This window comes from Impatiens glandulifera, chromosome 8 (genome assembly GCF_907164915.1).
Source record: "Impatiens glandulifera chromosome 8, dImpGla2.1, whole genome shotgun sequence".
NCBI lineage: Eukaryota > Viridiplantae > Streptophyta > Magnoliopsida > Ericales > Balsaminaceae > Impatiens > Impatiens glandulifera.
In genome coordinates this window covers 11,229,095-11,256,912 of record NC_061869.1, presented here as the reverse complement: position 1 = coordinate 11,256,912, position 27,818 = coordinate 11,229,095, and the positions used below count along the sequence as shown (strand labels likewise).

At 30.2% G+C, this 27,818-nt stretch overlaps 3 protein-coding genes and 4 non-coding genes across 7 annotated transcripts; all 7 read left to right on the top strand.

Moving 5' to 3' along the window:
* Positions 1-1,304: 1,304 nt before the first annotated feature.
* On the top strand, positions 1,305-1,388 carry LOC124913499. The gene has a single exon (XR_007096744.1). It is a non-coding gene; the product is annotated as a small nucleolar RNA R160 (small nucleolar RNA).
* Positions 1,389-1,551: 163 nt separating this feature from the next.
* Positions 1,552-1,632, top strand: LOC124913498. The gene has a single exon (XR_007096743.1). It is a non-coding gene; the product is annotated as a small nucleolar RNA R160 (small nucleolar RNA).
* Positions 1,633-1,783: 151 nt separating this feature from the next.
* On the top strand, positions 1,784-1,867 carry LOC124913500. Its single transcript, XR_007096745.1, has one exon. It is a non-coding gene; the product is annotated as a small nucleolar RNA R160 (small nucleolar RNA).
* Positions 1,868-2,013: 146 nt separating this feature from the next.
* LOC124913496 lies at positions 2,014-2,092 on the top strand. The gene has a single exon (XR_007096742.1). It is a non-coding gene; the product is annotated as a small nucleolar RNA R160 (small nucleolar RNA).
* Positions 2,093-10,088: 7,996 nt separating this feature from the next.
* Positions 10,089-23,910, top strand: LOC124911863 (myosin-6-like). The gene is made up of 39 exons (XM_047452395.1): positions 10,089-10,345; positions 10,897-11,025; positions 11,173-11,316; positions 11,402-11,547; positions 11,636-11,792; positions 11,914-11,972; positions 12,045-12,204; positions 12,960-13,109; positions 13,211-13,347; positions 13,450-13,596; positions 13,763-13,864; positions 15,160-15,217; positions 15,303-15,404; positions 15,810-15,847; positions 15,976-16,102; positions 16,186-16,353; positions 16,432-16,563; positions 16,672-16,781; positions 16,917-16,977; positions 17,857-18,034; positions 18,107-18,312; positions 18,550-18,669; positions 19,031-19,129; positions 19,715-19,927; positions 20,103-20,242; positions 20,333-20,447; positions 20,521-20,565; positions 20,654-20,737; positions 20,829-20,999; positions 21,681-21,824; positions 21,918-22,103; positions 22,369-22,497; positions 22,571-22,641; positions 22,723-22,822; positions 22,935-22,991; positions 23,068-23,124; positions 23,208-23,288; positions 23,373-23,455; positions 23,537-23,910. The coding sequence occupies exons 1-39, from the start codon at positions 10,343-10,345 to the stop codon at positions 23,649-23,651; spliced, it is 4,524 nt and encodes a 1,507-aa protein (XP_047308351.1). The 5' UTR covers positions 10,089-10,342; the 3' UTR covers positions 23,652-23,910.
* A 1,042-nt stretch (positions 23,911-24,952) lies between these two features.
* On the top strand, positions 24,953-25,814 carry LOC124912988. Its single transcript, XM_047453614.1, has 4 exons — positions 24,953-25,102; positions 25,355-25,426; positions 25,511-25,567; positions 25,681-25,814. The coding sequence occupies exons 1-4, from the start codon at positions 24,982-24,984 to the stop codon at positions 25,812-25,814; spliced, it is 384 nt and encodes a 127-aa protein (XP_047309570.1). The 5' UTR covers positions 24,953-24,981.
* A 101-nt stretch (positions 25,815-25,915) lies between these two features.
* On the top strand, positions 25,916-27,683 carry LOC124912467. The gene is made up of 3 exons (XM_047453093.1): positions 25,916-26,038; positions 26,258-26,484; positions 26,547-27,683. Exons 1-3 carry the CDS (start codon positions 25,924-25,926, stop codon positions 27,639-27,641), a joined length of 1,437 nt encoding a protein of 478 aa, XP_047309049.1. The 5' UTR covers positions 25,916-25,923; the 3' UTR covers positions 27,642-27,683.
* The last annotated feature ends 135 nt before the right edge of the window (positions 27,684-27,818 follow it).

Sequence of the window (27,818 nt, the reverse complement as noted above, 5' to 3'; positions counted from 1 at the left end):
TTTATTTTAAAATTTTAAAACCGTCATTTGACGGCGTAAAGGACATAGCGTGAAAGCCCTTTCCCGAGCGTAACCAAAAATCGAACCTCTTATAGAAATTATGGTATAAATACGTTTATTTATTTATTTTTAATAAAGGAGAGCTAGCATGACACCCCTACAACCATGACCCCTCGCTTAAACTCAAAGCACTTTCATGTGAAATCGAACCCGTGACTTTTTGTTCTCTTAAGCCGACTCTTACTAGTGGGCTACCTTGGTGGGATGATATAAATACGTTTAAACACGTATCATTTTATTGATACTTTTGAAAATCGAATCTTTTATAGAAATTCTGGTATAAATACGTTTATACATGTATCATTTTATTGATTTTTCTAAAATCATTTGACAACTCTGATTTCAAATAAATAATCTTTTAAATTAGTTATGTTATATAATTTAAACTCGTTTCTTACCAAATTGTTATTTGGTTCCCAAATATTAAAATTTGAACAAAATCAATTACTTTTACATGATTAATTCCAAAAGCCCCATGTATTATTTTAAAAAATATTTTAAAATAATTTTTTCTTTTAAAAAAGCTTAGCACGCAAACTAATGTTGAAAAACATCGAACTCTCGAGTTACCTCGCAATATTTCTCGTATTGCTACGTGTCCACAACCCGTGCTAAGCTGCGGAGTGAGCGATTCCTGTGTTTATTGAAATTATATTCTTATAAACAAAATGATTAAGACCATATGCTAATCTAATATTAAATAAACAATATAAAAACATAGTTGATTGACGAAACCTTATAAAAGTTATTGTATTTAATTAATTAAATAAACAATATAAAAACATAGTTGATTGATGAAACCTTATAAAAGTTATTGTATTTAATTAATTAAATAAACAATATAAAAACATAGTTGATTGATGAAACCTTATAAAAGTTATTGTATTTAATTATTTATTATTTTACTAATATAAATTACAAAAATGAAATTTTGATCAAAGTTGAATCCCTTACTAGGCTTTACCTAAAAGACATAAGATTGGGTCTTAAAGCCCAATTATACAAGATAACCTAGCCCAGCGTATTTCTTGTTCAAAACCCTAGCCGGTAATATATAAAAATACAAGAATAAGATTTTACATTATCATCTCTCCGGAGAGAGCGATTGGCGATTTCGGTCTCCGTTCTGCTTCATCTTCTTTGAGGTATCGATTGATTCTGTTCCAGATCATTGAAATGTCAGTTTCTTTCGTCTTTCTCTATAAGTTTAATGGAGATTTATATATATTCTGAATTATAAGCATTGCAAAATGATGAGGTTAACATAATATCTGAATTGATTATGTTGATTTTGTAACTGAATTAGCCTTCAAAGTTCTCTGATTGATTTGCTTATATTAGTTCTTATTCAATGAGATAAAGAGGTATTAGTTCTGTTTGATTTGTTTCAGATCATTACGATCTCAGTTTCTTTCTTCCTTCTCTATAAGCTTAATCTTTATTGTTCATATAAATGAATATTTATACATATATATTCTGAATTATAAGCATTGCAAGATGATGAGGTTTACATATCTGAATAGATTATGTTGATTTCTTAACTGAATTAGCCTTCAAAGTTCTCTGATTGCCTTGCTTATGTTATTTCTTATTCATTGAGATTTGTATAGATTAGTTTTGTTTAATCCGTTTTAGATCATTGCGATGTCAGTTTAGATTAAGCTTTATTGTTCATTTTAATGAAGATCTATCTATCTATATATATATTCTGAATTATAAGCATTGCAAGATGATGAGGTTAACATAATATCCGAATTGATTATGTTGATTTTGTAACTGAATTAGCCTTCAAAGTTCTCTGATTGCCTTGCTTATGCCATTTCTTATTCAATTGCTATGTCTATTAGTTCTTTTTGATTTGTTTCTTTCTTCTTTCTCTTTAAGCTTGAGATTTATTGTTCATTTCAATGAAGATCTATGTATACATATATATATATTCTGAATTATAAGCAGAGCAAGATGATGAGTTTTACATATCTAAATGAATAATGTTGATTCTAACTGAATTAGCCTTCAAAGTTCTCTGATTGCTTTGCTTATATTATTTCTTATTCAATTCATTATCATCTAATCTATTCACCATCCCTGATATTCATTTGTTAGAAGTTTACATGTGTCTAGTTTTATGAACTATTTCAGTTGTATATGGTAGTAGAAGCAAATGGGTAATTATATTGAAAAATGTAGTTTCTGATATAGCAACTATATCTATCTACATGTTACTGGTTAATCATTGGATTACATTACATAGTATATACTTAGTTTTAGTTTTATGTGAGTTGACTGTGCAAGAAAGGGAGAATCTTTTGTAGTTTTTGTGCCAATTGGAGTTTTGGACTGTAAAATAAGACCCCAAACCAAAATCAATTAAATGGAGATTATGACAAAATAACAAGTTACACTAAACAAGAGGGAAAAAACGAAATTAGAACTTGAAAAAAAACTTGATATGATGAGGAGATGAACTTTTTATCTAGCAAGAAGTTAAGTTTGGGTTTTATATAGGAAGTAGAAATTAACAATTAGAAATTGGTTACTAGGATGGACATATTAACCAATGTTACAAAATTTATAAAATTATTATGTAAGAGTATAAGACTTGGTCTTTTCTCTTATTATAAAATTTGTTTTTAATGGTTAATTAAATGTTTTTCCTTTACTATATGATATTTTCGAGATGGATCCAATAATGAAATTTAGTGGATATTCGAAGGAGTCGATGAGATGTCCAATATCCGACCCATTGAAGATGGTGTGGAAGGAAAGTTTTTTTTCCTTTTCCTCATTGCTCGTTTCTTAGTCTTTCATCATTTTTATGGATTGGATTTTGGACATTAAATGGGTCACTAGTTGGATTCATAAACCATTCAAAAACAATTTTTTAAATAATTTTGAATAAGGAAAAAGATTAAGTTTTACATTATAGTTTTATTTAATAGATAATAAAATACAATTAAATAATTTAAATAATAAAATATTGTGAAAAAATCATTAATATATATTAAGAAAATAATTTTTATCTTTTTAAGTGATTTTATTAATTAAATAAGTCTATAATAACTTATTTAATTAAAATGCAACAAAATAAATTATTTAAGCAAAAAATTTCAAATCTCTTAAAAAAGAAATGTCTTCTCTTAAAAATAAATAAATTTATTTTGGTGTGTTTGTTTTAAATGATAAAACATTTTAAACATATTAAGAATGATAAAATTTTTGCATTTTTATAATTTAGGCTAATTACAATATTAATTTATTAAAAATTAATTATTTTAAAATAATTGTTTATAAATTATAAAATTGGAGGGTGTAAATGAGTTTTTAGTGCTTAGGAGCATTATCAAATAATGTGTTTTTAGGTATTTGTTCATAAACTATTTATACTATAATAATGTGTATTCCTATTATTTTTTCTATCAATTTTTTTTTTCAAATTTTAATATGATTTACATATTTTGTACATAATGAAACATATTTATATATTCTTAGTCGTTTGATAATTGTAAAACTATATTGTGATATTACACCAAAATATAAAGTTTGTCGAAAAATGACAAATTTTTTCTTGAAATATTATTGGTTGAAAAAGTGTAAAAAAGATTTGTATGAGAAGGACACTAATACTATAATTTGTTACATAAAAATATTATCTTAGGGGTGTTATGCTAACTAAATAGAGTATTCAGCACCATATTTTTGAATAAGAGATGTTCGACACGGGATTTAGAAAAATAAGCGACGAATCGTATCAAATGGAGGATCATGATGTGAATTCAATTTTAAGAAACAACTTTGGATAATTCAAACAATTAAGGGTTTGCCTATTTTTATTAGAAAAAATAATATACAAGCCATAAATGAGAATCCTAGACGTTTTAGAGTGGTTAGCGTGATACATAATATTTTAAAATGAATTTTCTAGAAAAGTTTATCAATGTATTAGGCCGAAAATTGTGTAGAAAATATGTGGTGAACTAAGTTTTCAAATATAGTTATTTATTTGAGTAATGTGTTTTAATCGTTTAAGTTTAAGTATTTAATGTTTATTATTATTTTGTTAAAATTATGAAATTATTTGTATTATGTAATTAAGTTGTATTTTTTTTGAATGAAATATTAGACTACTACAATTATTTTTAAAGTTTGTAATGAAACAAACATGTTTTTATAAAATTAAGAGAAAATGAGTTAAATATGTTTTAATAAATTATTATAAATAAGAATTTATTTAATAATAAAATTATAAAAATAATTAAATAAAAATATTTTAATATTAAATCTATAAAAATATATTAATATTTGGGTTTTTGGATAAAAACACAAATAGAAACCAAAATAAGACAAGTTTCACGTGTAGATATTCAATTTAAAACTAAAAAAATGTAAGAAGAAGTTTAAAAGAAGATTAATAAAAATTGAAATATGAACACAATCCAAAATGAGTTACTAGTCTAAAAGGAATTTGATTCTTACTTAAAAAATGACAACTTACCAATAAAGATTATTAAAGACATATATTAAGTTCTTGATAGAATTTTGCAAAATTTACTTAGTTGCTTTAATTTCATTTCAAATTTTAAAAATATTATTTCTTCTTATTTTAGTAAAATGTTTATCTTGTTAAGTCAAGTGACAACAATTTTGGGGTAAGAATTTAAAATTTTACAAAAATAAAATTTACTAACCTAATTTTTCAATAAAATCGGATTTTATTAGACCGACAATAAAGAATATTTCAAATAAAATTAGTTTTGCACAATCCTGCTATCATTTCACTCTCAAAATGAGTCCTCTAAAACTTTTTCTAAATAGATATTTTGAAGGGTTAAATAAATTTATTTTTATTATTTTAGTTTAGAAAGTTTAAAACGAGATTATAGTCATTCTATTTTAACTTTAACTTAAAGAATTTTTAAATTTATTTTTAATTTAAAAGATAAAAGTCTAAAGTAATTTAAAATTTTGTAATACAACCAACATCAAAATATCTTCACAAAATCTGTATATTTAAAGTTTGATGGCTTTATTTCTAAGTGATTTTCTAAATTTAGATGGGATTTTCTATTTGAAAATATATTTTTATAATTTAAAACTGTATAGTTTAAATTAAATTTAAAATGAATTATTATACACTTCAATTTTCAAGTTGTGTTGTAATTAATTTTTTTAAACCTTTATTATATATATTTATTTAATTTTCAAATAAGTGAAATATACATTGCTTGCAGTTATAGATAAAATAAATATTTGAAACAGCCAAAGATTTACAAAATCCTTTGTTACTTTTTTATATTATATTGATCTCATATCACAAAGTCTAGATAAATTGACACAAAAACATGATAATAAACAAATATAAATATTTCATTTATTTTCTTTAATTAATCTATCTATAAAATAAATCATTTTATAAAAGAAATTTCTTACTTTTATTTTCTAACCTTAATAAATATTTAAAAAACTATTGTAGATCAAACAACAAGAATTTTGTATAATTAAAAAAACAACTTAAAGATGGATTGTGATTCTCTTCTCAATGAATCTCAAAAGAGATTGAATTTTCTTAACACAATTTATATTGTATATATTAGAATGACAATATTTTCTTTTAGAATTTAGTATTTTATTACTATAATAATCAATTTTAAAAATCTGATATTCTTTGTATTTAGTATAAAAAAAATTGATTGAATATATAAAAAAATAGCTAAAAAGTTTAACTCAAAATAAATTGACAAAATAAAGTTTTTAATGTACCAAATATATATGTTCAATTATATACTATCAATAAACTCAAATTGGATATTCATTTTGCAATTTCGGGTCAAATGAGTGAAATCCCGAAACTCGTTATTATACCTGAAATTCGATATGTTTTTATGCTTAAATTGAGAGTTTAACTAGTATAAATATTTTAGTTCTATATATATTATTTTTATACAATTTGAAGTCGAGCTTGAACTTATGATTATATTTATTATTTGTTTTTAGGTTGAGAGTGTATTTAAATATATCAAACTAGTTATTTATCTTTAGTTATATTATAGTTCTATATTTATATTTTTTATTTGTCACTTTGTAATTTGTTTGTTTTCAAACAAGCACTTTATATAAATTGATTGATACGTTTTAATAATGATTCCACTTAAACTTTGTTATAAAAAATTTGAAAAAATAAATAAAACGCGCCCAAATATTTTTGAATGCAATATTTTATAAATAATTTTGAATATCATCTATTTACTTTATATTCATGTGCATGTGTGGACCATCAATTCATTATTATGTTATAATAATTAATAAGTTTTAACTTTTAATGCTTATAAAACTCATAAACAAGTCCTTCGACTATTTTTAACTTTTTATATCTGTTTTTTATTTAAATTAGATATCTCAAGTTTTTAATTTATTAAAATTACACCTTTTCTATCATACTTAGTGAATCAATTAATTTAACTAACATGTCAAAACTTTTAAATTGAATAAATTATTATTATTATTTTAAATTTAAAGAGTTAATATAATCCCACACTCAAATCTAAAAATGAGACTAAAATTATTTCCAAAATTTTTAAAACTTAAATTACTACACAAGAGAATTAAAGTTCTGGAGATTAGTATTCAACTCTAAAATAACTTAAAGACTTATTTTATAATTAATCTCCTCTCAAATGCTAAAATTAATTATTTCTATTAATGCATCATTTTAATTCTATACAAATTTGCAAGTTTATTTATTTATTTAATTTTGTGTAATAGAACTCGGAAACAGGAGGGTTAATGGGGCCAATTATATTTTAAGGTTTTTTTACTATCATTTTTATTGTGGTTGGTTTCGAAAAAAATCTTGTGGGTATCTTTTATATTATATTATAAAACAACAATTATGATAAAATTATATTTTTATATAATATATAATTTAATATAATAAAAAAATTATATTATTAATAAAAAAATTAAAATTTTATAAAACATAAAAGACAAAAAAAAATATACTAGTGACATTATATATTTATTTGTTTTTATTATTCCTTATCCTTACGTGAATATTAACCCTAAGGTCTGGGTTTAGACCCGTCAGACGATAAGTTCAAGTCCATCAGACGATAAGTTCTGCGCCTGGTTAAATGTGTTTGCGGAATACATACTTAATCCGTTGTCCAATTTTTTTTTATTAAATTATACGTAGATTAATTTAATCGATTACAGATTTAAAAAATGGTCCATAACCAATAACCAAATAGTAAATTAATTTAATCGATTACAGATTTAAAAAATGGTCCATAACCAAATAATTTTGATGGGAAAGAGGTGTAAAAATAACAATTCTAATATTTTATTAATTTATAATAAAGACATGAGAAATCAAAATCTTTTCCCCCTTGAATGAATGGTTTGCAAAATATAAAATAAATAAAAACTCCTTAACAAGTAAGGCAGAATCACTTTAAGTTCAAGCCAACGAGGAAGGCACTACAGTCAATTATATAACCTTTACTTTTTTTTTTATTTATTATTATTTACAATTTAATCACTTGTTTTATCATTAAATAATCTTAGTTTATTATTTATCATATATATTCTTAGAGTAACTATAAAAAATATTTTAATAAATGATAAAAAATCTCTCAAATAGTACTTATCCAAATTTACTTAATTTAACTTTTTTTTTTTTTTTTTCTCTCAACTCAAAATAAATATGTGAATTATATTTTTTTTTTCATTATAGAGTAAATAGACTTGTATTTAAACGGAAAAATATTATTAAATTTGTTAATATATACCTAATTAAAATATATTTTAAAATATTCTTTTATCTAAATATTTTATTATTATTTTTTTGTCAAAATACAAATTTACAAGCATTTTCAAAACTGGATCAAATCTATATATATATAATGATGCTTAATTTTTAAAGTGTCCGGATTGCCGGATCGAGAGCTGTGGTTAATTTGGATACTTGGGTCGGATTGTGGGTTGACCCGTTTTTAAATTTAAAACGGTTAAAAATAAAATTAAAAATGCTAGAGGTATGTTTCGAACTTGCAACCTAACAAAACAAGTACAACTCTTTAACCAACTAGGCTACAAAGACTTTATATTTTAGATTCAACACCAAATTTGATAAATGCAGGACGTTTTAACATTAATATAAGTTCAACTTTTTAACTAACTAATATATATATATATATATATATATATATATATATATATATATATATATATATATATATATATATATATATATATATATATATATAATGATGCTTAATTTTTAAAGTGTCCGGATTGCCGGGTCGAGAGCTGTGGTTAATTTGGATACTTGGGTCGGATTGTGGGTTTACCCGTTTTTAAATTTAAAACGGTTAAAAATAAAATTAAAAATGCTAGAGGTATGTTTCGAACTTGCAACCTAACAAAACAAGTACAACTCTTTAACCAACTAGGGTATAAAGACTTTATATATTAAATTCAAACACCAAATTTGATAAATGCGGGACGTTTTAATATTAATATAAGTTCAACTTTTTAACTAACTAATATATAATGATGTTGAGTAAATGGATACTTGGGTCGGATTATGTGTTGACCCACCCATAAATTTAAAACGGTTAAAAATAAAATTAAAAATGTTATCCCTAATTTTTTTCACGATTTTTTATATTATTACTCGTGAAAATGCACGGGATAAATGCTAGTATAATATAAATTAATTAATAACATCAAGGCAAAAAAAACAATAAATATAAGTCAAAGCATAGTTAAAGCAAATATAGAGTTGTCCACATAATTCATAATAAATATTACATATTGAAACTTATTCAAAAAAACATTATTAAAAGCAAGTCCAATACACTATAAAAAAAAATTGTACCACAAAAAAACAACTAAAGTTGAATTTTGTTTATTCCTAATGAAAGCCTTTGTACTTTAAAAAACAATTTTATAATCCAATAATGTAAAAACTACTTAATAGAAATCCCAAAAGTTTATTCACAAAATTAGATATACTAAATGTCAATTATTCCTATACATAACACGATTGCTTATAGAACAAATTTGATTTAATTTGTAATTGTGATTTGACATATACAATTATTTAAGAGAAAAGAATAATTTTGTGTCTTGAAATAATGGACAACAAGTATGTATTAAAAAACTATACTTTATTTTATAATATAATAAAATTTTCTTTTTTTTTCTTATCAACTTTAAAATCTCAATTTATTTACTCAATATGAACTATTTATGTTGTATTTTTTCAATCCGAATTTCTGATTTAAATAATTTATGTTCTGATTTAAAATTATATAAATAAAAAACAATTTAATCAATTTATAAAAATTTAATAAACAAAACTAAATAATTACAACAAAATTGTCAAATTATAGCTCCATATCAGGGTAATATGGGGATATTTTCTTTTCGATTATTAATTTTTTTATTGTTAAAATTATACTAAACGAAATTGTGTTTTAATGGTATCAAACACGGTTAACAAATAAATCAAATATTTATATCACTAATTTTAGCGAATTGATGGTTTTGAGTCTTTTGACTAATTATTCTCTGAAATCCGATATTTAAACTTTTAATTCGTTGAAATTTGACAATTAGTGATATAATTTTTTTTTTGTTATTTAACTAACGTTAAAACAAAAACTTCGTTTGGTATAATTTTAACAATAAAACGTCTCAAATAGTTAGGTTTGAAAGTAAATATTCGAAATTCGACCCGATAAAGAGTCTGAATAATTAATGAATTAATTAATTTAAGAGTAATGTAAATAAGATTTAAGATAGTTTAATTAATAATAAAAGTTGTGATAAAACGCGGTTAGAAAAACAGCTCATTGACAGACCCGAAAACAAAACGTTCTCGGCACTTTCTGGGTCCCACCGCCCGGTAATTTCGGACCTTTAACAAGGGCAATTTAGGAAATTAAAAGTTTCCAGCGAAAAATAGACAGCAGTCCAAAACAAAAGGAGTCACATCTCTCTCTGACTAGAATAGAAGAAAGAAAATAAAATACCAGTAGAGAGAGAAACCTCTGTTTTGCCGTTACTTACTCTTCTTCTTCGCCGGAAACTTGAGAACTCACAGTTCCATTTTTATCATAGAATCAAATATAAAGATAATCAAAAGCGGTTGAAGAAGGAGAAGAGATTGAGATTGAATTTCGTTTTCTTTATTGAAGGAATTTCAGGAAGTTCTGCATATGTGATCGGCATTGCGTTCGTGAAGGAAGATTTTGATTGATCCAGTTTGAGTTTATTGGAAATGGTAATATAGTTTGTTTTAATATCGTTTTTCAACATTATTGATGTATTTTGTACTGTGATGGTAGGATGATCAGCTGTTTTCGTGACGGTTATTTGATCTGTTTTGTGCTAGATCACTAATTTGAACTCATTAGAATCTAATCTTGAGATCCGTATAAAGTAATTCCGATATGATTGGCGATTTTAGATGGTGTAATGGAAGTATACAATGTTATAACAAATCTGCATTAGAATGTGAATCTTCAAACTAAAAAAAATGAATTTTATTAGCATAAAAACGCCTTAAGATAGTGATTTGTGTATTCCCTGCATTGTCTTGTGAGATAATATTTGCAGCTAGGTGTTGGAATTTCAGTTGACTGGTTCCTTGAAAATGGCATATAAATTCTTTTGCTTTCCGTTAGTTCTCTATATTTGACTTGAGTCCAAGTTTGATCACATTAGACATCACTTACAAATCAAATTCTATCTCCCATTATGATGATATATACTTGTGATCGCAATTCACAATAATGTCTGGCTTGTTTAACTGTGAGCTACTTGATTTTGTAGGCTGGAGCACTCACTTTAAGTGTTGGATCTCTTGTTTGGTTGGAAGATCCTGATGTGGCATGGATAGATGGAGAAGTCACAGAGGTTAATGGTGATAATTTAAAGGTTCTTTGCTCGTCAGGGAAAACGGTGAGCATTCTTGTTAAGATACCAACCAGGAACTTATTAGATATTTCATGTTTTATTTATTTCTTTAAATTCTCTACACAAAAGTCCTGTCTATCTGCTTCTGATGTTTTTTTTTTGTATTTTATGATCTCTTCAATAATATTGTAGGTTGATGTGAAGTCTAACACTATATACCCCAAAGATGCTGAAGCACCAGCATGTGGAGTTGATGATATGACAAAGTTGGCATATTTGCATGAGCCAGGAGTTCTACAAAATTTGAGGTCCAGATACGATATTAATGAAATATATGTAATTCTTCATCTTTATCTCTCAAATTTTGTCACAATAAATTGAAGTTCTTGAGATCAACATTGCGAATTTAATGGTTCTTCAGACATACACAGGGAACATACTTATAGCCGTGAATCCCTTTATGAGACTACCACATCTATATGATAGCCATATGATGGCCCAATATAAAGGGGCCGACTTTGGTGAATTGAGTCCCCACCCTTTTGCTGTTGCTGATGCAGCGTACAGGTATTTCGTCACTGATATGCTATAATGAAATAGGTATTGATCCTTTCTTATTTCTCCTATTGACGTCAGATCATATTTATGAGTGCAGACAAATGATCGGTGATGGAATAAGCCAGGCTATTTTGGTCAGTGGTGAGAGCGGTGCAGGTAAAACAGAAAGCACAAAATTGCTTATGCGTTACCTTGCTTACATGGGAGGAAGGGGAGAAACTGAAGGTAGGACAGTTGAACAGCAAGTGTTGGAGGTAATAAGCCTATCAAATGCATTATGTCAACTGTGATAAAAAATCTCTGTACTGAAGTTGTCACAACATTTATATATAAACTGCATCATTCTTCATGTTGAATGATTCTTCTGTTTTCCAGTCAAATCCAGTTCTGGAAGCTTTTGGTAATGCAAAAACCGTAAGAAATAACAACTCGAGGTGGGTGATATATTGAAATTGCTAATATTATCTCCCTTACATACAACATTATGACATATATGATTACTGCAGTCGTTTTGGGAAGTTTGTTGAGCTCCAGTTTGACCAAAAGGGAAAGATCTCTGGAGCTGCTGTCAGAACTTACTTGCTTGAAAGATCACGTGTTTGCCAAATATCTGATCCTGAGAGGAACTATCACTGTTTTTACATGCTTTGTGCCGCACCACCAGAGGTTAGTCTGTTGAGATCTTCAATTTCTCTTTTGTTGTTACCTTTTATCTTAGAATGGAGAATATCTTAGTGCTAACCCAATCAACTTGTTATCCTAAGAATAGGTTTTTCAATTCAAAAGAACTGACATGTCATCTCACATGTGATGCTATCCCTTGAAATTGGTTGCATCATGCACAAAGTAATTTCAGAGGATCACATAATATAAAAAGATCAACTTTATATAGGGTATCATTCTCGAGCAACCCACCTTTATATTTTGAGAAAGATCAACTTTATTTCATAAGGGGTGAACACGAAGTGCGTTCATAATTACAAGCGAGGAAAAAGACGGACATGAGCCATGGCTAGCTAGTACTCTACCCTTCATAATGTGTAATAAGTAAAAATGCCACAAGGAAAAGAATCATCCTTGATGGTCATGGCAACAAATTACCTAAACTTTCTATCAAAAATACCCTCCTTTAACTTGAGGGAAATCAAAACTAAAAAGATATGATGGTTACTGATTCTTCTTCAGGTCACTTGTATTTAATATATTTGCAGCATATATATTTTGTATATATATAATTTATTTTAAAAGAAAAATGTTTATTACTTTGCAGAGTTGCGGGTTGATATATTGATATTGTTGGTCATTTTTTCCAAAGACTTCTGTTGATCAACAAATTAATGTGTTGACTACTGATCCTGCTGACAACTGATAAACATATATGGTAATTGACTCATCAAGTTTCATATTCATTTTTTTGTCAGGACGTGAAAAGGTTCAAATTAGGGAACCCAAGAACTTTCCATTACCTTAATCAAACAAATTGTTTTGAGCTTGACGGTTTGGACGATGCTAAAGAGTATCTTGAAACAAGAAGAGCTATGGACATTGTTGGAATAAGTTCTGAGGAGCAAGTATATTAATGCACACTTGATTTTTTTTCTTCAAGACTGCTTGATGTTTGCTACTGTTACCTAAATACTTTCCATTCTACAATCCCTGCTTCCTATTGCAGGATGGTATTTTCCGAGTAGTGGCTTCTATTCTTCATCTTGGGAACATTGAGTTTTCTAAGGGGGAGGAAGCTGACTCGTCCATGCCTAAAGATGAAAAGTCTTGGTTCCATCTGAAAACTGCATCAGAGCTGTTAATGTAAGTAAATAAATGACGTGCTTCCAGTAAAAAAATGAAAGACGAGATAATGTCATTTCAGAATACTAGAAGTTGAAGAGTTTAATCTTGTTCTTCTTTCAGGTGTGATCCAAAAGCTTTAGAAGATTCCCTTTGTAAAAAGGTAATTGTAACCCGGGATGAGACCATTACAAAATGGCTGGACCCAAAATCAGCTACTACCAGTAGAGATGCGTTAGCAAAAGTGATTTACTCAAGGTTGTTTGATTGGTAAGCATCCCTTTGGCGCTTTTAGTGTTTCTATCAACTTTATTTAAATGGTGCTTGCTTATGGTAGTACTTAAATCAAGCCTCAGGTTTGACCTTTGAAGTTACCTTTTAGAAACCATTTAAATATTGTTCTTAACTATCGTGTAATTTCCCAATATTTTTGTAGGCTTGTGGATAAGATTAATAATTCAATCGGTCAAGACCCTGATTCAAAGGTTTTAATTGGAGTTTTGGATATCTATGGTTTTGAAAGCTTCAAGACAAACAGGTGCTTAATTGGTATGCATTTGCTTTTGTTAATGATGAAAAAAAAACTGTCCAATAGATTGTTTAAGATTCTCCGATTTTAGATGGAACTACATTATCATGAACATAATCCTGCATCATTTGTCTCTTAGCCTTTCTCCGTTATATTTTTTTTTTGTTTCTGATGAATTATGTTTTTCTACTTTAGTGTTCCTCTGAAGTATTTCCTCAAAGTTTTCCCCTCCATGATGCAGAGAATTTCATTTTTTTCCATGAATGAATGTATTTTAATTTTTCTTATGTGATAAAACAGTGTTCTAGTGTTTTACCAGTCTCCATATCATCTTTCCTGTGTTCATTGTCCAGTGAAAATGAAATGAAATACTTGGCTCTGGAAATGATTCATATATTTGCACTCCTATATGTACAAACCCAAAAAGGAACTGTAGTATTGAGAATATTAACTTACAAAATAGAGATCATCAATAGTAGGATACGATTAGATAATGTATCTTAATATTGTTGTCACTTGCGATTTTTTTCTAATCATATCATAACTATATTATATTACGTGTTATTATTGTAATTTGTGACTAATGGTATATCATACCTAATATTCCAACATTCCCTCTCACCTAAGTTAATAAATTAGGCTTGGACAATCTGGCTTTGTCTTATGCACTTTGGCATCTCCTTATCTCCAGCCTTTGTCTCGTGCTCATAAGGGGTTGGCTCTAGAATTTATATCATTAGTTGGAGATATTTGTCATTAATAAAGATCACCTAGTTATCACTAATGCAAGATATTTCTTCAAGATCAGGGTCTAAACAAGTATTTGGCCTATTATGAGATATTATTCTAATCTCATAATTCTAGGGATAGACCATATATAATATTCAAAACTGTCTATTCATGGGATTTGTGGTTAGTTGAACTATGCAACAAGTTTTATATTAACAAAAGAGTAAGTTCAACTTTACCACTATAGCTGTGCAGAAGGGGGCAATCTTTCAGAAGCAGGTTTTGTGGTTATTTTCCTTAGTATTAGACTGTTTAAAGAAACATAACAAGATTTATATTTGACAAAAGTATATTTTCTTATACTAATGTTTTCTGATGCAAATGATTGTATAGGAGATGCAATGTTTATTGTTCAGATGCCATTCCATTGAAATTCTGAGTGGCATTATAAAGTAGTTTGGATACTGATGTTTGTCTAAGTGAACACCCTGTTTGATGGAGTACCACATATTGCTCTTTAAAAATTCCTTGTGGATAAAATGTCTACAATTTTATTTATTTTTTATGTTTTACAGTTTTGAACAGTTTTGCATTAACTTAACCAACGAGAAACTTCAGCAGCACTTCAATCAGGTTCTGTCTACACCTGTTTCTCATGATTTGTTTATTTTTGTACTTCTCTTTTGTGCATTTTGTCACCAATAAATATGTGCGACAGCATGTTTTCAAAATGGAGCAAGAAGAGTATACAAAGGAAGAAATCAACTGGAGCTACATTGAGTTTGTTGATAATAAAGACATTCTGGATCTTATTGAAAAGGTTGGTAGTTTTTTTCCCATCTGAAAATGGTTGCTTCACATTTGTTGAGTTCTTTATCTCTTCCACTCATTTTAACAGTCTCTAATTACAACATTCAATCCTTTCAAATCACTTTTATACCAATCAACTTATATAGTGAGCTTCAATTTGCATTACCATAAACATTCTATGATGATTCACCTCTCTTGATCAGTAGTTCATTGGCAACTTTATAAGGTCTTTCTAAGATTTTAATGTTTGCATTACTAGAGTTTCAACAAGATGACTTCTAATAATACATATCATGTCAATACCAAGTCTTAAGCACGTCACATGAATTTTGTATTGAATAACTCAATCTTCAAGCCACACTGAATCGGTAAATACACTCTTATTTCACAACTACTTTATCTTCTTTTATTTCAGAAACCTGGTGGCATAATAGCTCTTCTTGATGAAGCTTGGTGAGTAACTAAAATAAGAAAACATCCATATTTTATGCACAGAAGTTTCAAACAACTCAATTGCAAAACCTTCTTGACTTGATCATTTTGTTGTTGATAAAGAGACTAACAAGGATTATCTTGTATAGTATGTTCCCCAGATCAACAAATGAAACATTTGCTCAAAAGCTGTACCAGACATTTACCCAACATAAGCGTTTCAGTAAACCAAAGCTATCACGTACCGATTTCACTGTTCACCATTATGCTGGTGATGTAAGTTCCCAGTATTTTTCGTACTCATTTAATTCTAAAATTCTGCATATGGATTTTACCATCATAACTTGAACATTTTGCAGGTGACATACCAAACTGAACTATTTCTGGACAAGAACAAAGATTATGTCATTGCTGAACATCAAGATCTTTTGACTGCTTCAACTTGTTCTTTTGTGTCTGGTTTATTCCCATCTAGTGTGGATTCCTCTAAACAATCAAAATTTTCTTCAATAGGGACACGATTCAAGGTTTTTGCTCCCACTCTCCCTATGAATAATCACAGTTAGTAGAAAACTGTCTTGATGCATGGTTTCTTTAATTTGCAGCAACAATTACAAACATTGCTGGAAACGCTAAGCTCCACAGAACCTCATTACATTCGTTGCGTAAAGCCTAATAACCTTCTTAAGCCAGCAATTTTTGAAAACCAGAATGTCCTTCAGCAGTTAAGATGCGGGGTAAAGCATTATTCTTTAATATTTACTGATATGTTGAAAGAGAAATTCCCGTTTTTACACACTGTTGATAAAGAAATTACTTTAGTTAATCGCTAAGTTCCATTCCAGGGTGTCCTTGAGGCAATTAGGATTAGTTGTGCTGGGTATCCCACAAGAAAACCTTTCTATGAGTTTCTTCATCGATTTGGCATACTTGTTCCTGATGTTTTGGATGGGAGGTAATTTCATTTCCAATCTCTATGTGTACATGCATCTTCCTCTTAATTTTCTTTTTTTGTTTGTTCAGTATGTCGTGCTCATTTGCTGACTTCTGACTTGAAGTTTCTGATTCATATTCTCTGAACTTGTGGTAGTTCTGATGAGATTGCTGCTTGTAAGAGGCTCCTGGAAAAGGTCGGACTACAGGGCTATCAGGTAACTATATCACATTAATGGGCTATTTGATGTCTAACACTGTCAACCATTGAACATGCCTAAAGAGACTATTTAGTAAATCCATTGACCTGGACTTATTTACATATACACCAAGAATTGAGCAAGACAAGGGAAGCAATACCATCATCTATGGTGGATAATGGTACATTTGTTGGACATTTAGTTTGATTCAAGAATATGGACCCTTCACCGTTTTTTATAAAGGGTAAACTTTTCATTAAAGATATTTTTTTTGTGAACGGGAGGAGGGTTCAATTAGTACAAAACGAGGTGAACGTGAAAATGTACATTATCAAAGAAGATAAGTAGAAAAAACACGAAAGCAGAGTTGGTTATATTCCAATAAGATCGAGGAAGACTAGAGGAGTATGGATCCTTCACCTTATAAATACATATTTGGAAAACTGGGATACTTAAGGAGAAGTATTACCAAAAATCCTACTACACAAAGTATCTCTACTCATTTTGCATTTTATTATATAGAAATGCATGCACTTCCAGTTACCTCCTATCCAAAATTATGATTGGTTGGGATAGATCTCTTTCACTTATAGTCTATTTACTGTATAGACGGAGTCTGCATGATCACACTTTGGAGTTAATTGAATACAGGGTTACATATAGCTTTGTCATCTCTTCTTCCAATTTACTCCTATTAATGTGAGGAGATGAAACTGACATGAAAAATATATTTCTTGAATTATAGTATTTTTATCAGGAAAGAAACAAGTACTTGGTGATAAGACTGACTTCTCTATAAACTTCACCCATCTCAAGTGTATAATGTCCATATGTGAATTTCCTACATTATACTTATATTAATTACTTCCATGTTATCAATATGTCATGTATTTATAGATTGGCAAGACAAAGGTGTTTCTAAGGGCTGGACAGATGGCAGATCTGGATGCCCGCAGAATCGAGATTTTGGGAAAATCAGCAAGCATTATTCAGAGGAAAGCCCGGTCTTACATGGCTAAGAAAAGCTTTATTTTGTTGCGTGGTTCTACAATAAGGATACAATCAATCTGCAGAGGTTGTATATTCAGTTACATATCTACCTATCCGCCAAATCTTGAATGACTCATAATCTATTTACTGGTTGTAGGACAACTTGTCAGGAAAGTTTACGAGGACATGAGAAGGGAAGCTGCTGCTCTGAGAATTCAGAGAAACTTGCGCATGTATCTTGCAAAGAAAACTTATGAAAAACTATGCAGTTCTTCCATTTCTATTCAGACTGGTATGCGAGGGATGGCTGCACGAAATATGCTTCGCTTCAGAAGGCAAACAAAAGCAGCAATCATAATTCAGGTTTATTAAAGATAAAGAACTGCAACTTTTTTATTTATTGAACTATCATCCTAGCTGTTTGTTTCTTGCTTTATCTTAGGATGTTACTACACACGAAGTAAGATATAATACCTTTCAGTTATTGTACTTTGTCAGTAACCCAAAGTTGGCCTTATATTTTCATTTCACATATATTGGATTATTGGATTTTTACCCCATTACGAGTATTGTACATTGACTACTAATTTATTACTCCAGAGTCATTGTCGCCGGTTCATAGCTCAGTTGTACTACAGTAAGCTAAAGAAAGCTGCAATTACTACTCAATGTTTATGGCGTGGAAAAGTTGCTCGTAAAGAATTACAAAAGCTGAAAATGGTGAATTGCTTAATTCTTCTGTCTTATTTCTGCAGTCTTTTTTCCTCCTTTTTTTCATGATTGCTTTCTAACTTGTAGAAGCAAATACCTAGGAATGTTTTTATTTCTTCTTTCTATTTTCATTTTTTTTGGATTTAAGAACTTTTAGATACCAATAGTAAGATAATATGAATAATGGACCTGCTGCAAATTCTAATAAGCTTATCTTATGCTTCTGATATGAAGCAGTGCTTCATGGAACTGGATATGCACATGAACCTTGTTTGTGGAACAAAGAATAAACATAATTGACAGGGATATCGTAAAGATCTATTTGTTTTCATGATATCTAATCCATTTTATTTTATTTTCTTCGAATTAGGCTGCAAAGGAGACTGGTGCTCTGCAAGCTGCCAAGAACAAGCTGGAGAAGCAAGTTGAAGAGCTAACATGGCGCTTACAGCTGGAGAAACGTTTGAGGGTATCTTTCTGCATAATCCTACTATTTTATTTAGTACAATCAAATTAATACTTCCTGTTTCGGTAAGTTAAAGAAAGCTTCTTCATTTGTTGTCATGGTGAAGCTTTGACAAGAACTATACGTTTGAATTTTTTAAGAGAATAAGGGTGTTTTACCACGATGGTGGCTCATATACCATGCAGAAATCAATATTGAGAAAATTGTGTTGTGTATTACTCCACAAGAGAGTTGTTTAAATACAAGTTACATTTTTGAGGATATATTTAACCTCCTACACTAGGAACCTTTTACGAGGATAAAATACAAGCAGTTAGGGATAAATACTAATATTAATATTCATCCCTCTAATTTAATTAATTGCTAATATGATAATTTGCATACTAAACAACTAATTAAGGAGCATTATCTACAATCTTCAATACTGTTGATTTGCTGCATTCTGTTTATTATCTCCATATTAGGCAGATTGACTTTAGTAGCAAAATATTCTACAATTGTGTCCCTTATGTAGAGTCTAGTCTTCAATCGTTCTCATTGCAACAAAATGAATACTTCTTCTAATATGTTCTAGTTCCACCATTGTAGTCTGACTTAGAAGAAGCCAAAACACAAGAAAATTCCAAGCTCCAGTCTGCTTTGGAAGAGATGAAGAATCAATTCCAACAAGCTAAGGAAACTTTTGCAAAGGAGCGTGTAGCAGTCAAAACGGAAGTAGAGCAAATCCCTATTATACAGGAAGTCCCAGTAATTGACCATGAAATGGTACATAAGTTGACTGCTGAAAATGATGAACTGAAGGTAATGATGAACTCAAGCTCTTAGTCTTGTTTGGTGGTTAAATTCCATTTTTTGGGTTAACAATGACTTCTTCTAGTTCAATTCTGGGACAAATTTTCATCTATTTGGAATGCATTCCATTTATGTTCTGGCAGAACCAAAGGATTAAACTATTGTTCTTTTGTACTACATGCAGGTTATGATAAGTTCTTTGGAAAAGAGAATTGATGAAACAGAGAAAAAGTATGAAGAGGAAAAGAAACTTAGCCAGGAGAGGTTAAAGCAGGCATTGGACGCCGAGTCAAACATAATAAAACTGAAGACTGATATGAGAAGGTTGTGTACTATATATGTCTCAGCTTATGCCAAATATTTGTTGGTATAAAAAAGATAATGAATAATAGTTGTCTTGCCTCACATGTACAGCCTTCAAGAAAAGGTTTTTGACATGGAGTCTGAGAATAAAATTCTCCGTCAGCAGTCATTAGTTAATACTACTGTTAGAAGGGTCCCCGAACAGCCCCAAATACCACTTGCGAAGGTAACTGTTTTGTGGAACCTCATTCTTTCCACTACTCGTGTCTATCTTAACACTCTGTTTTTGTCTAATGCAGCTTTTGGATAATGGTCATTATGGGAATGAAGATATTAGCATTAGTGTAATTTCCATTATCATTTTAACCATTTATTTCTATCAGTATTGTATTTCTCCACATAAAGTTACACAATGAAGATTTGTTCTTGCAGGAACCTGAAACTCCAACACCTGTGAAGAAGTTTGGGACAGAATCTGATAGCAAACTCAGGAGATCAATAATTGATCGCCAACATGTATGTGAAAAGACAGTTAGACTTCCTATTTCTGTCTAGTGCTTGTTTTGGAACTTATAGTTGCTTTTCCTTAACTCCAAACTTATAACAGGAGAATGTCGATGCACTTGTCAACTGTGTCATTAAAGATGTAGGATTCAGTCAGGGAAAGCCTGTTGCAGCCTTCACGATTTACAAATGCCTTCTCCACTGGAAATCATTTGAGGCTGAGAGGACTAGTGTGTTTGATCACCTTATTCAAATGATTGGTTCAGCTATTGAGGTAAGGCTGCCTACTTTGACAAATTTGTCGTTTAGATATATCTAAAAGGCTTGCAACAGGGTTGAGAATGCAAGAGAATATCCTTACAGTTTTTATCCTAATCACTGTTAGAATGCTATAGTTTTTCTTTTGATTAGTACAGTGTGTACCCATTTTGGAGGGGAAATCCAATTCATTCGTGATGATCCCCCTTATTTATTTTTTGTAAAAAAATGTCAACTTTTATAGTACTAAAAGGAGCTGTGAACACAAAGTGCGTTCACTATTTTAACAGAAAGAGTGAAACCAAAAGGAAGAAAATCATATAAAAAAAAGGTTAGAATCCTATTAAATCAAAAACATCCACCCAGTGCAGATTCCTCCTTTCTTAATTGAGGCAAAAGTGTGGAGAAAGAAGCCCTTGATCTCTCTCTCCCCACTTGCTTTCCATGAAATGTCCTATTGTTGCGGGCAAAAGTGTTTCATTACTCTCTTTAAAAAGAATTAGTGGAACTTTATCATATCTTTGGTATTAGTATGTTATCATATTAGTTACCCTAATAATGGATGATAATTAAAGCACAACATATTTGAAAACTATAGCCTTTGGGCAAACTATTTTTCAGGCTGCGATGATCTTGCTTGTGCATATGATATTTATGCATCAAAATTGAATGATAAAACATATATATATTATCTCAGAATCAGGATGACAATGATCATATGGCTTATTGGCTATCAAATACTTCTACATTGTTGTATTTGCTACAAAAAAGCTTAAAAGCTTCTGGTACCACAAATCGAAAACCACCAAATCCGACATCACTTTTTGGGAGAATGGCATTGGTATTATTCTATTTTCCTTCATCTTCTTTTCATTTTGTGAATCTTTATGACGCAGTTGCAGATAATTTTCTTTCTGCAATGTTACATTATCAGGGATTCCGTTCTTCTTCTTTTTCGCAAATGGCTCCACCTGTAATTGAGGTAGTGAGGCAAGTTGAGGCCAAATACCCTGCTCTTCTTTTCAAGCAGCAGCTCACTGCATATGTGGAGAAGATCTATGGCATAATTCGTGATAATTTGAAAAAGGAGTTGACATCATCGCTTTCCTTGTGTATTCAGGTAACTTGGCTATGCCACCTTGGATTGCATATAAAACAAAACAAAACTGCTGTCTACAAAATTATAAGCACATTACATAAAACCATATTCATCTCACTTCAAATTATATTATCACAAACATGTTCATGATTTCTCTTGGCAATATGATTCCCTTTCTCTCAAACTTTATAATAGTGTTTGTAATTTTCAGGATGTTACTATGCATTTATATTTTTCTCCAAAATATTAAATCTTCTTATGCTCGTTTATCATGCTAAAAACATAGGCACCGAGAACATTAAAAGGAAATGTGCTGAGAGGAGCCCGATCATTTGGGAAAGATTCTCCACCTAGTCATTGGCAGTTAATTGTTGAATCTCTCAACTCTCTTCTCAATACCCTGAAAGAAAAATTTGTAAGAGACTTGACAATATTTGTTTTATTGTACCATGATTAGAACTCTGCTCATGCTTATTTTTGTTTCTCAGGTCCCAACAATTCTTGTACAGAAAATCTTCACTCAGAATTTCTCATACATAAATGTGCAACTCTTCAATAGGTACTCTGCGTGCCTCTAGGTACTGAATTTTATCAATATTTGGATGGATAATGATCTTTGTGAATGATTGAATTGTGTCAGCCTTCTACTTCGTCGAGAGTGTTGTACTTTTAGCAATGGGGAATATGTGAAATCTGGTTTGGCAGAATTAGAGTTGTGGAGCTGTCATGCAAAAGATGAGGTTAGTTCTAGGCTCTTATTATTATTATTATTGTTGTTGTTGTTATCAGTTCTAATGGTCTTTAATTTGGGTGGTGACTCACATTTATTTTTTTCGCCTTTTCTGTTTGCAGTATGCAGGATCATCATGGGATGAACTTAAACACATAAGACAAGCTGTTGGATTCTTGGTATGATTATATTTATTTTTTCTCCAACATATGCCCTCTTAAATATTATTTACGCATCATCTGGTGTTCCCCACAGGTCATACATCAAAAGTACAGGATCTCATACGATGAAATCACCAATGATCTATGCCCAGTAAATATTTCACTTTGTCGTCATTTACTTGCATTTTGCTTATCATAGTATTTACTCATTAACTCGAATCCCTTTTTTTCTAGATTCTGAGTGTTCAGCAACTCTATAGAATTTGTACCTTATACTGGGATGATAACTACAATACTCGAAGTGTATCTCCAGATGTAAGCTTGTGGTTATCAAATTAAAGAACAATTTTCGCTAGTTTGAACAGAACACTCATTTCTCAAGGTGGACTATATTTATAGGTCATTTCTGGCATGAGAATACTAATGACTGAAGATTCAAACAATGCCGACAGCAATTCATTTTTATTGGACGACAATTCCAGGTAAAAAATTCTCTTTAACATGTGTATTTCCCTTCACTAAACATGAAAAAACAGAAATTAAATTTGTACATATTCATGCAGCATTCCCTTCTCAGTGGACGATCTATCAAGTTCATTAAATGATAAAGAATTTACAGATGTAAAGCCTTCAGCCGAACTTCTTGAGAATCCACTCTTTCAATTCCTGGATGAATGAGGGAGGGCTGAGGAACATAGTATCAAAATCATTGGTTTAATTGTTTTGATTCTATAATTCTTTATTTATTTTGTATAGTTTTTCATCTATACATATACATTATATAGGCAAAAGTATAATATTATATGATAAAAAAAAAGAAGACCATAGTTGGTTGGTGGTTAGTGTTTTTGTTCCTGTGGCCACCTATTTCAATGTAATTGACTCAGATTATTGGTTTTGGTTAATAATACATTGTTGGAGATTCAAGTTTTTGGTTTTAGTTTTGAATTTTTTTTTGTACCTTCCTCTCTCAATTAATGAAGGTTGTGTTGAAAAGTGTATCATTGAATCGTGATTCGATTTGAATTCTCATTCGGTTAGACATCGAGATGCACGAGCTAATACGATATCAACATCTTTCTACAAACATGGAGCTCTGTTTGTGGAAATGTTTTTGACCAAGTTGAAATGGAAGATCCAATGATAGTTTTTCCATCCTAGAAAATTTAAACTTCTCAAAATCCCAACCATAAAAAGAAGGATAAAGAATAAACATTTATTTATAGAGATAATAATATTAAAAAGAAGTAATACTTACAAAATTAATTATATGAATTCAACCTATTTGAATAATTAATCACTTGAATTTATAATAAATTCACTCTATTTCTATAAAATTAAATAAAATCATACAATTAAAGTAACTTATAAACTAGTAAATTGTTAAATTGTGTGAGTTTAAGTAATTTTAAGTTTTATCTAAAGCTAACTAATAAAACTCATTTAAAATTATAAAATCATACATTTTAATAGTTAAATAAATATGAACCTAGAAACTAGGGTGCTTGGGTGAAATAAAATCGATTTAAGAGATAAAATGTGATAGATTCAATTTCCACCAGAAGCTTTGAATGAAATAATTTGAAATGCCAATAATATAAAAAAAATCATCCCATACAAACTTATTTTTCGAATTGAAACGAAAGCGTGTAACATAAATTTTGTTGAGACAATTGTACCAATAATTTTTGGTTAAAGAAAATGATTCAATTAGATTGTACACCACATTAGGATAATTAGTTTTGAGTAATATGTGGACTAATTTGGGTTGTAAATGTAATTCTTAATTAATTAAATTGAGTTTGAAATTCTAATTTAATTTTTAAATATCCAAATCTAAAGAAAAAGAAAAGTAAAATCAGTTTATTAATAATCTTTAGGGCAGCCGGTTCAATACAGTTATACAAAAATGAAAAAACTAAAAAAAACCGCTCTCTCAATTTCCCGCTTCATTGTCCTTCTCTCTCCCTCTAGTCTTCTCACTTCTCATATGCAGAATCTATAGATCATGAAGCGAAGATTCGAAGCTCGCCGTGAAAGATCTGTTCGTCCGCGATGGAAAATTGCTTCCATGAAAGGCCTTACCACCAATCAAACCAGTTCCGCCACCACTCCAGGAATCAGCAAAGGTTTGTTATTCTCATTTCTGTTAAGAAAATCCCCCGATTTCTTTTATTTTTTGTAATGATCTTCAATGAGGCCACTAGATGTAGTAATTCACTGTTAGTCTTCGATAATTTTATTAGATCAGGGAGATTATGAATGTTTTCCCCATGGTTTCAGAAATCGGAACAATCTACCGTTGTATCTGATCAAGTGTGGTAGCTTACATGATTTTTAGACTTATCTGGATGTTTTAGAACAATCAATTTCTGTTGCAGATACGGCCAGAGCAAAGAAGGTGAAGTTTAAAAGTTCTAGATGGGAACATGGAGAAACCTCCTCTCATGAACGTAACTATGTTTTCATATTATAGTCTCGTTTCATTCTTTTAGAATTGAAGAAATTAGGTCAACAAATACAACAGTTGTGTGCAGGTGAAGCTCCAAAAACGTCTGAATATGCTTACTTCAGGAAGTTCAAGAATAATGCAGGTTTCCATTCTCATTCTCTGGCCAAGAATAAACAGTCTAAAGGTTCTGTACTATTTATTGGTTTTTGTTATTCCAGATCTTGTTGCTAATAATAATATATGGATTACTATTAGATTCAGAAGACATGAACAATTACCAAGAACTCAGGTTCTCCACCCATGTTGAGAAAGTAAGACCTATCAACTACAACTGTTCACCATCCTCTCCTGCTGTAACCACAACTATGGCCCGAGGTTTACACAATTGAATAAATTGTAATTCAATTCTATGATGTTGTTTAATTAGAAAACAACATTATCTGTATTGCTTAATCTCTGGTATGTTTTTGGGTCATTGTTTTATCTTATTAAGAGCCAATGTATGCCCGTGATAACCACCATCATAGCTTCCATACTCCATTGGTTGGTGAGAAACAACTGCTCAACTCTGATTTGAACCAATCACCACTTCATCAGAATTACAAGTATTCAGGTAGTTTGGTTTACTCATTTGAATCAGCCATTGTTTTTAGAAAGCTAAATTCTATTCCCTGTCAATTGTGAATTCAAAACGATTAGATATATAGATGATTATCTTTAATTAAATTTGGAACCAAGCCGATTGGGGCACTATTTATACAAACATTACTAGTTAGATATAATATAGTAGACCATCAAGTGAAACTTTATTGTGCATATGATGAATGTGCAGATGCAGATGTATTCTCTAAGAAGAGAAAGAACTTGTGTCATTTGATAGCAGAAACATCGTCTCGTGAAGTTAAACAACTTTCTTTGAAGGGGTTAGACTTGTTATTATTGTTGTTTTCATGTTCTGCTACTTTTTCATGCATCTTAAATAGATTAAAGATTTTCCTCAGGCAGGATTTAGTGACTGCACTGCTCAGTCGGCTGTTTCCTCAAGGCAATGAAAACAATGTATGGTCTGCTTTTTGTTTTTTCACAAGGGGTTACAAACTGATGAAAGACATTCATGACAGCTTCGCAGGACAGAAAAGCCAAAGGTAACTAAATCAAGCATTCATCCAGAATCACTTACCTATTATACTAGCAAGGAAATTGGATGGGAGGATTGTCAAAGTGATCCCATGATGGGTAAAGATGATTTAAGCAAGGAAATTGGATGGGAGGATTGTCAAAGTGATCCCATGATGGGTAAAGATGATTTAAGCAAGGAAATTGGATGGGAGGATTGTCAAAGTGATCCCATGATGGGTAAAGATGATTTATGGTTATCGGTGGATAATTCTCCTCTTGAATGTGATTCTAGAAGATCAAGAGAGAAATATCTACCCAAATGGGGTACAACATCTATTTTGCAACCAAGATCGCGTAATGGAGATATATTCAAATTCAACCACCATTGTGATGCAATGATACCCGGTGTGTCTGATTTTGATAGATCTCACTATAGTTTTGATGTTGACAACTATAATCTTGAAGGTGAATATCAACAGCATAAACAATCAAGAGACATAACAGGATGGGATGCTGCTGTAGATTATCAGCCACCTTTGACCAGGCTTTGGGAAAGATTTTGTAATGAAAGCAAGATTACAAGATATGATTATTTTGATCATAGATTGACATCATCAATTGAAAAATACTCTAGACCGTACACTGGAACTTATGAATGGTTTGGGGATTTCGGATCAACAACTTATTTCAAACAGCCAACTGAGGTTTTGGATAGACGTGTATTGACAGTTGGAAGAGAGTCAAGCTTGCCTCTATTGGGTTGGGATTATGAGAATTCAACCACTGAAAGTGAACAGATGAGCTTCTTTCCTCAACTGCCTGCTTCATCAACTGGTGGTTGTAATATTCCTCCTGACTGGTCTGTGAATGATGAGCTGCACCATCAGACATTTGTTTACCGTTATCCCTTGACATTTAATACCCCATTGCTTCCATATTATCATTCAATGGAAGACCTTCAGCCTCAGTATCCAGGAAGAAGAGATTATCTAATATGTGGAGAAGAAGAAGATGAGATTTCAGACTTTGTCAACGTAGCAACAGATGATCAAAGCAGCTCTCCAGGTATATTTTCATCAATGGTTGTTCTTTGTTGATATATGCTTCAAAGCCTTCAATAACTAAGGCTATAATAATAATCCAAACATGAAGATGTTCATTCTTAAAGCATGCATGCGTGAAATGTCTGTTCATACATAGCCGTTATTGCCTTGTTCTATACTTACATGCTAATCACTCATCCATCTCATCGTTAAACACTTCATTAATCAAAT

Coding starts and splice junctions, on each gene's coding strand:
- LOC124911863 (XM_047452395.1), top strand. Junction 15,218..15,302: donor TTCAGCAGCACTTCAATCAG/GTTCTGTCTACA, acceptor TATGTGCGACAG/CATGTTTTCAAAATGGAGCA. Junction 20,566..20,653: donor ATGAAGATATTAGCATTAGT/GTAATTTCCATT, acceptor TTGTTCTTGCAG/GAACCTGAAACTCCAACACC.
- LOC124912467 (XM_047453093.1), top strand. CDS start 25,924: ATGTATGCCCGTGATAACCACCATCATAGCTTCCATACTCCATTGGTT. Junction 26,039..26,257: donor TCAGAATTACAAGTATTCAG/GTAGTTTGGTTT, acceptor ATGAATGTGCAG/ATGCAGATGTATTCTCTAAG. Junction 26,485..26,546: donor CTCAAGGCAATGAAAACAAT/GTATGGTCTGCT, acceptor CATTCATGACAG/CTTCGCAGGACAGAAAAGCC.
- LOC124912988 (XM_047453614.1), top strand. CDS start 24,982: ATGAAGCGAAGATTCGAAGCTCGCCGTGAAAGATCTGTTCGTCCGCGA. Junction 25,103..25,354: donor CACTCCAGGAATCAGCAAAG/GTTTGTTATTCT, acceptor TTTCTGTTGCAG/ATACGGCCAGAGCAAAGAAG. Junction 25,568..25,680: donor GAAGTTCAAGAATAATGCAG/GTTTCCATTCTC, acceptor GATTACTATTAG/ATTCAGAAGACATGAACAAT.